The following is an 8,548-nucleotide window of genomic DNA, read 5'->3' as shown; positions in this document are numbered from 1 at the left end:
AATTCTTAGTCAATATTGCATGCCATATTTTTGGTTGTTTTACACACAAGTAAAATGTCTGTTTGAAAAACTATTGCCAGGTAATGAAACTTAATGAAAAATCATCTTTAGAATGATACAGACCTATATATGAAAATAAAAGAGTCTGTAGGTTGACATTTTCATAGAATTGCCCTGCTAGCAAAATATAAGACTTTCACTTCTGAGTGCTTCTGTAGCTGCACCAAATGCTTGTTGTGTGAATGCCAAAACCCAGTACTCTCTCAAATCCGATTAAAAGGAGACACATCGCTTAGCGAGATAAATTTTATTGTTTGACTTTTATGTACTTAAACATAGAGTAACAAAAAAACAAAACCCAATCACTTTAAATATAATCACATTCTAGCGGGATTGTGAATTAAAAAAACAACAACAGATTACAGGAAACAGCAACAGTCTGCTAGAAGATATAATAGCACGTTTTTGTTTTTTCAAATTGCCTTCATTTATGCTAACAGGTGAATTGCCACATTATTCTTCCGTGGTTCTAATCATATTGCAATACCTGCTCCAGCAGTATTTTAAATATATTTCGATTCTGCTAGAAAGCAAGTGTCCAGGCTTCTGAAAACAAGACCAACCAAGAAAGGCAAAACCTGAGAATTTTGGGAACTGTGTTTATGGGAAGGGAGAGACCTGCATTTCAAAACACAGAATGACAGAGAAAAATGGAGGGGGTGGAGGAAAGATATAGGGCTACAATGGCTCATGTGGAACAGGCAAGCAGAACTGGGGCACTGAACCCACCCTCCATCTCTACTCTCCTGCTTGACCCTCAACCCAATCAGATTTTCTTCCAACCACATGGTGGGACAACAGTTGCCACTTCTCAGCTTCAGGCGAACCTCCCTGCAACCACCCACATAGTTTATCGCAATTTTGCATTTCTGAAAATCTTGCACAGTTCATACTAACGCTGTGTTAAGATATCCTGAGGATCTGCAGAAGTCTCCCTGAGTCTCACCTAAAGCTACAATTTTGCGGAGAGGTGGAGTTAGAATCATAGAGCTGGAGAGAGAGAGAGGCAGATTTTCAGAAATGCAAGCCCAGTCTAATTTACAGCTCTGACAAGATTGGGGGTCTCCCCAGCGGTGGAGCAAGCCGATTGGGCGGTGCGTGTGCCATGCGTCCAGGGGCAGGACCAGCTGCCATGGGGGTGGGGCCAGCTGGGGCAGGACACTCTGGGGGGCACTGAGGCGTCTGTCTGCCTGCCTCCTCCCACTCAACCGCCCTACAGCTGAGGGGGAGGAGGTGGGCGGACCGTTTGGGGTGTGATGGCCTGGGATTCGGACTCGGAGGCTGAACCTGAGGAATCCCAGCCTGCACAGGAGTCCCCGCCTCCAGAACCAGCTGAGCCGGGGCAGGGGCCTGAGCCTGAAGGGTCCTCACCTGTGCTGGATCCTCAGGTGCAGGCACCAGCTGAGTCTGCTCCGACCCCTGAGGTGATGGAGGACCCATTGCCTGCAGGTGCTCCACTCTCAGCCCCGTCAGGGGAAGCTGAGGTTGCCTCTGGGTCCAGTAACCCTCTATCCTCTCCTGAGCTGCAGAGGCTCAGGGCAGAGAGGCGGAGGGAACTAAGTTCCCGGAGGAGGAGTGCTCGCCTTCAGGCCAGGAGAGGCGAGTCACCTGTGGACCGGGGCCGCCCTATGCCTCGGGGCAGATAAAAGCCGGCCAGCCCCAGTCCCAGGTTGTGGGAGCAACATTGTTGCTAGCCTGTTCCTGCCTGCACCCTGTCCTGCTCTTCTGTCAGAGTTCCTGGCCTCGCCTGACTCCCTGCCTTGGTCCCAGCTACAGCTTTGACGGACAGCCTCCATACCACACCATCGACCTCAGACTGGACTCGGACCTCGCCTCTCGGTTAGCCCCTGGGACCAGCACATGGGGCAGCATGGAACCTGTGGCCCCCCAAGCCACCGTGTCGCTCCCAGGAGTGAGTGCCGCCCAGCATTTTGTCACCCCCCTCAGTGGGGTGGCCCACCCCCACTGCACCTCCCTTCCTCCGCCCCTGGGTCTCCCCCTCCCACCATTTCCTTGGGCAGACAGAATTTGCAAAGCAGAGAGGAAAAGTGTCAAGCTTCACATTTGGGACTGGCCGGGGCACCATCCATCCTTTTGCCTTCCGAGGCCATCACAGACGTCGGTTCGCAGCAGCAGCAGCAGACTTTTGAGTTCCTGCAATTGAATTGTAAATAATAAAAAAAGAAATGGAATATGGTTAAAATCACAAAAGCGCGTTTTCTGTGCTGACACAGCCCTGCGGAACTTGTGACCCCCAGCCAAGGTGAACAGAGAGGCTGAGGATCAGTAAACTTCCTCTTTTCTTTTCGCGGCAGGCCTGTGGGCAAGAATCCAGTAATACCGCGGTCAGCTTGGCGGCCTGCACATTCTGCAGGCTGCTTATTTAAAAGATAGGGAAATTCCATTCTAGGGGCAAAGTGCATCCTTTAGCAGCACTGGAAGGGGCCAGGGGCATCTCCAAGTAGGAGAGCAGAGAATGATTGCTGCCTGGGACCTTGAGGTCCAGCGCCGAGGGCCTTCTGGCGGTTCCCTTGCTGCGAGAAGCCAAGTTACAGGGAACCAGGCAGAGGGCCTTCTCGGTAGTGGCACCCACCCTGTGGAACGCCCTCCCACCAGATGTCAAAGAGAACAACAACTACCAGTCTTTTAGAAGACATCTGAAGGCAGCTCTGTTTAGGGAAGCTTTTAATGTTTGATATGTTATTGTATTTTAGTGTCCTGTGTTCTGTTGGAAGCCGTCCAGAGTGGCTGGGGAAACCCAGCCAGATGGGTGGGGTATAAATAATAAATAATAAATTATTATTATTTTATTATTATTATTATTATTATTATTATTATTATTATTATTATTATTATTGAATGTTGCTTCCAGGCTGTTAGAGAATGCTGGGCCGGCTAGACAGACCAGTTCGCAGGCTCAAAGGCAGCCAGGGAGGGGAATGTCTATTGGAACTTACGTACCTTTAACTATCTTCACTAAATTCTGCACCCATTTTACTTCGGGATTGACGCATACTTTGGTTCCTTTCTCCCTGATTGTGATTCTGGAAAACAAGCAAAGTAGGAAGAATTTGGAATTAGCAGTTTTGTGCAAAGCAGGCAAGCTGAACTGGAAGCCTCATCAAGAAACCTTTGAGAGGAGACTGCTTGATGGCCACAGAGACCAATCTCCAGCCCCCCTGCTCACCCACCTATTTGTCTAACCAGCTTTGTGTTTCCTTCTATGATAACAAGGAAGGACAACTTGCAGCCTGCACCCAGGAACAACAATGCAAGTATAGCAGCACCTGCAATTGCCACTCTGCATTTTTTTCAGGCATCTTGTTGCTATTTTGACTTTGAAAACCAGCATCTGCGCAGTCATAGAACCATAGAACTGTCAAGTTGGAAGGGACGCTGGTGGTCATCTAGTCCGACCCCCTGCGATGCAGGAATGTCATTCACACAATGCCCCTTTACATGTGTGTTGCATAATGCGTGAACATCTCTTGTAATCAAAGGAGGCCAAATGGGGAGGTCAGTTAGGGCCACACAGACCAGAGGTTTCCCACCATAAGCATAATACTGCACATGCCAGAGTGATATTTAATGGCAAGTAATGTGGATAGCAGGACGCGGGTGGCGCTGTGAGTTAAACCACAGAGCCTAGGACTTGCCAATCAGAAGGTCGGCGGTTTGAATCCCCGCGATGGGGTGAGCTCCCGTTGCTCGGTCCCAGCTCCTGCCCACCTAGCAGTTTGAAAGCACGTCAAAGTGCAAGTAGATAAATAGGTACCGCTCCGGCGGAAAGGTAAACGGCGTTTCCATGCGCTGCTCTGGTTTGCCAGAAGCAGCTTAGTCATGCTGGCCACATGACCCGGAAGCTGTACGCCGGCTCCCTCGGCCAATAAAGCGAGATGAGCGCCGCAACCCCAGAGTTGGTCACGACTGGACCTAATAGTCAGGGGTCCCTTTACCTTTAATGCGGATAGCATCACACTTCCCAGCATGTGCTGAGAAGCAGGAGCGTGTGAACACAAAAAAATACACAAGAGATGGCAAGGATAACGGCCAAACAAAATTATGGAAATATGCAACAGGTGATGTCAGGATATGATTCATAGAAGTGAAAGGACCACGAGGGTCGTTTAGCCGAACCCCCTGCAATTTAGGAATCTTTTGCCCAACCTGGGGCTCAAACCCACAGCCCTGAGATTGAGAGTCTCATGCTCTACCGACTGAGCCATCGCAACGCAGGAATTGCCTGTCTGCAAAGAGGAAACCTGCTAATGAGGGAATAAGACCCACTGAAGAGAGTGAGGCTTACTTCCAGGTAAACCTGCGAAGAATTGCGCTTTTAAGTGTCAGTGAACTTAACCCATTGGGCTTAACCACAAATAACTTTAGCATGTTCTTTTTATATACAGAACCCTTACACAGGGCTTGTTTCCACACCAGAAGACAGAAATCAGTTGAAAGATGGGGGTGGGGAAGTAATTAGATATGTTACGATTGCCATAACAGTGAAAATCAGGGCAGAAAAGTTGTTGAACTTTTTCTGGCAAAGTTATTCAGCCGTTTTGCCCAAAGTCATTGAGCTATTTTTTTTTGGTTTGATGTATTTTTTAAAGAAAACATAGGTTGCCATGCCTCCAGATTTTCCCAGACATTTTTAAGCGATTTCTGCCCAGGCACTGCTTCCAACTGCAGCATTCTGGAGAGGTTGGGGGTGTGTGGAATTCCGGACGTATGGCAACCCTAAGTGATGTAGGAAATGTGGAAGTTATTTTGGATCTCTGCTATGATGGTCATGCATGACTGAGGTCACTTACATTACTTCCATCTTGTTGCAGGCACTTCCGGGCGGAAAAATACTGACACTTTCGTACTGAGAAGGAGGGATGAATCTGGACCTTACTTTTGCACATCTGCAGCCTATTGTCGGATCAAAGATAGCTGCGGGCAGAAGATACAGCGATTGAGAATTTGAGACATCTCTAGGCAGACATAAAGGCATTTCAAAGCACCCGGGACTTGGCAGAACTGCCTACTAAGAACAGCATATCTACATTGTTTAGCACTAATCCTATACAGTGGTACCTCGGGTTAAGAACTTAATTCGTTCTGGAGGTCTGTTCTTAACCTGAAACTTTTCTTAACCTGAAGCACCACTTTAGCTAATGGGGCTCCTGCTGCCGCTACACGATTTATGTTCTCATCCTGAAGCAAAGTTCTGAACGCAAGGTATTATTTCTGGGTTAGCGGAGTCTGTAACCTGAAGCGTATGTAACCTGAAGCGTATGTAACCTGAGGTACCACTGTAGTTTCTCACTGATTTCTTGGGAAGGGAGGCAAAGGCTGCCAATATTATAATAATAATAATAATAATAATAATAATAATAATAATAATAATAATAATAATAATAATAATATATTTATACCCCACCCATGTGGGCAGCTTCCAACAAAATATTAAAATACAATAACCTATTAAACATTAAAAGCTTCCCTAAAAAGGGCTGCCTTCAGATGTCTTCTAAAAGTCTGGTAGTTGTTTTTCTCTTTGACATCTGGTGGGAGGGCGTTCCACAGGGCAGGTGCCACTACCAAGAAGGCCCTCTGCCTGGTTCCCTGTAACTTGGCTTCTCGCAGCAAGGGAACCACCAGAAGGCCCTCGGAGCTGGACCTCAGTGTCCGGGTAGAATGGAGGGGGTGGAGAAAACCAGGAGAAGGGCAAATGCTCTAGAGGAGGCACAATATTACTGTCAGTGTTTTTTGTTTCCTTCCACCTCACTCGATAGGTCTGGTCTTTAGTTTCTGAGCGAGCAAGAAGCAGTTGTGGGGGCAGCCCTGTCCCACCTCAAACTCTCTGGAGCAAAGGCGGTATAGAAATGTAAAAGCAAATAACATTTCTGGCAGGTTCAGAATTCTGCCCACCTCGAAGAGAAAGGGTGGCTACTGTCTCTCAGGCCCAGCCCTCCCTCACAAGATTGTTGTGAGGCAAAGAATCGAGTTCTGCGGACAAAAGGGAGGCAGGGAAACAAAAGACAAAAGCAGTTTGCTTTATAAATTTGATGGTTTCCGTAAATTGGCCAGAGGACCTTGGTTACTGGGCAGTATAGAAATACATTAAACGAATCGAAGGGATAAACTTAAGACTGTAATCATGAATGACCGATCAGAGGGGGAAAGCAGGAGAAGAAAACCCCACGATGGTACTTACCTGCGTAGCTGATGTGGCAGGTAAGAAGCAGGGCAAACATCAGAGCCAGGAAGCGGGATCCCATTCTGAATTCGGTTGTCAGCTGCACACTCAGCAAAGGGAGAACTCAGCCTTCAGCGCTTGCCGGGATCCAGTTTTGGTGGCCAAGACGGGCTCTATTTATTCCATAGAGCCAGCCTCTACATCATCAGCCAAGGGGCTATTTTTAGAAATCATATACGCAAAGTTGCATCATAGTCCACTTCCCACCCTCTGCCTTAGAATTTGCATTGCTGAATTGGCAATTTGAAGCACAGAAAACTTCCAAAAAACCGATGTCCTTTCTCACTTCTCCTTTCCATTACAGGTCTTGCCACCTTCTTTTTCAAGATTCCATCGCTTCTGTCTTCTCTTTGCTTCAGTAATTTATTTTATTTTGCTGCTGCTGCTGTTCTTCTGTCGTCTCTTTTTCTAGGCACCCCATGGTACGAAGGCAGCCTCTGCACATTTGAAACACTACTTTGCCTCTTTAAACAGCCGTCGTTTCCCTGCCAGGAATCCTGGGAACTGTATTTTGTTCAGGGTGCTGAGAGATGTTAAGACACCCCTAGGACCCTCGTACCTACGGGACCACCTCTCCTGGTATGCCCCATGGAGGACCTTAAGGTCCACAAATGACAACACTTCGGAGGTCCCAAGTCGCAAGGTGGTTAGATTGGTCTCAACTAGGGCCAGGGCCTTTTCAGTACTGGCCCCGACTTGGTGGAACGCTCTGTCACAAGAGACTAGGGCCCTGTGGGACTTGACATCTTTCCGCAGGGCCTGCAAGACAGAGCTGTTCCGCCTGGCCTTTGGTTTGGACTCAGCCTGACCCTTATGTTTCCCTCCCCTTATGGTCTTGATTTATCGGCTACTTTAAAATGAGGCTGCATTTTAAATTGCACTTTAACCTGTATTTTAATTTTTTGTTTTGTTTTGTTTTCTTCTCTCTTTTTCCCCTATTATGTTTTTACTGTGATTTTATTGGTGTTAGCTGCCCTGAGCCCAGCTCTGGCCAGGGAGGGCGGGGTATAAATAAATTTTAGTATTATTATTATTATTATTATTATTAGTCCTCTCCCAGAGCTACAGCACTCAGATTGGTTTCCCAAATCAATCCCTCTTCACAGGAACCTCCGTAAGAACTGGAGCTCTTTGAGGGGAACAGTGTTTTCCGAACAGCAGTCAGCACCCTTAACAAACCGCAGTTCCCATAATGCTTTGGGGGGGAGCCATGGCTGTTTAAACTGGCATGAGGCTGCTTTTATAAAAGTCTCGTGTGGACGGAGCCCAGGAGATTCCAACTGAACGTTAGGAAGAATTTCTTGAGCTGTTTGACAGTGGAATGGGCTCCCTCAGAAAATGGTGGACTCTCCTTCCTTGGAAGTTTCTAAAGAGAGGTTGGATGGTTGTCTTGTCCAGGATTTTTTGGCTGTGATTTCTGCACTGAAGAGGGTTAGACTAGATGAGCCTTGGAGGTCCCTTCTGACTCTACATTCCTATGATTCTATGATTAGTGAGTAGCATCCAAACCTGAGGTGGGAAGAAAAGAAACACAAATAAGTGTCAGGAGTAGGACTCTGGCAGAGACACATGCCCGACTGGCATGTTCTCTCCCTCCTGGTCAGTCGTTCAGGAGCTTCATAAGCTTTCTTCAGCCCGAACATCACAGCAACCAATGCCAACAGGCACCAGCACACTTAGGGATCCACAGAGTTTGCGCATTTCGCGTGACAGAACTCAGCATTTTGGCTAATCTACTTTATTTACATATAAACACACACGGAGCACTGCAACATGGCTCCCTCTCTCTCTAGCATCAGACAGCAAAGAGAAAAAGAACAAAGGACAATAGACCCACTTCATGGAACACAGTAACACAGACATCCTGTCTTCATCACTTTCCACTCTGTGGAGTCAAAACATACACCATCATGTGATAGACAAAAATCCCATGACTGCAATCATGGAGCAGGAATTCTAACAACAAGTAGCAAGGGGGAAATGACAGCCTATTCAAGCAGCTCCTGTGATTCTTCCTCTAAGTTCCCTCTGTGTGCTCTCTGTCTCTCTCTCATGGTTGCAAAACAGTCTGAAACCTCCCTTCTGCTAGTATTGTCTTCTTCTACTTTGGCGATCCCTTGTAGCCGAGTAAGATTGTCTTCCATAAACACGGTTTTAACGGTGAGTCCATACGTGACTGTGGAGGCCAATTCTGGATCCACGTGTCCTTCCCCAGTGGGGACATAGGTTTCCAGGTGGGAGTTG

The 8,548-nt window shown here is 47.4% G+C and overlaps 1 protein-coding gene across 1 annotated transcript; it reads right to left on the bottom strand.

Moving 5' to 3' along the window:
- Positions 1-301: 301 nt before the first annotated feature.
- CXCL13 (C-X-C motif chemokine ligand 13) lies at positions 302-7,185 on the bottom strand. Its single transcript, XM_028745241.2, has 4 exons — positions 6,263-7,185; positions 4,872-4,995; positions 3,022-3,104; positions 302-2,214 (listed from the first exon to the last, which is right to left on the bottom strand). The coding sequence occupies exons 1-4, from the start codon at positions 6,324-6,326 to the stop codon at positions 2,171-2,173; spliced, it is 315 nt and encodes a 104-aa protein (XP_028601074.2). The 5' UTR covers positions 6,327-7,185; the 3' UTR covers positions 302-2,170.
- Between the last annotated feature and the right edge of the window lie 1,363 nt (positions 7,186-8,548).

The sequence above is a fragment of the Podarcis muralis genome, chromosome 9 (genome assembly GCF_964188315.1).
Source record: "Podarcis muralis chromosome 9, rPodMur119.hap1.1, whole genome shotgun sequence".
Classification (NCBI taxonomy): Eukaryota; Metazoa; Chordata; class Lepidosauria; order Squamata; family Lacertidae; genus Podarcis; species Podarcis muralis.
The sequence above is the reverse complement of the archived record's forward strand: the minus strand, read 5'-3'. Positions and strand labels throughout refer to the sequence as shown.

What these genes read in the sequence shown, in the direction of transcription:
- CXCL13 (XM_028745241.2), bottom strand. Translation starts at nt 6,326, where the DNA reads ATGGGATCCCGCTTCCTGGCTCTGATGTTTGCCCTGCTTCTTACCTGC. An exon ending in CTGCCACATCAGCTACGCAG is followed by an intron (nt 4,996 to 6,262) that starts GTAAGTACCATC and finishes TTCTGCCCGCAG; the next exon opens with CTATCTTTGATCCGACAATA. An exon ending in TTTAGTGAAGATAGTTAAAG is followed by an intron (nt 2,215 to 3,021) that starts GTACGTAAGTTC and finishes ATTCAATTGCAG; the next exon opens with GAACTCAAAAGTCTGCTGCT.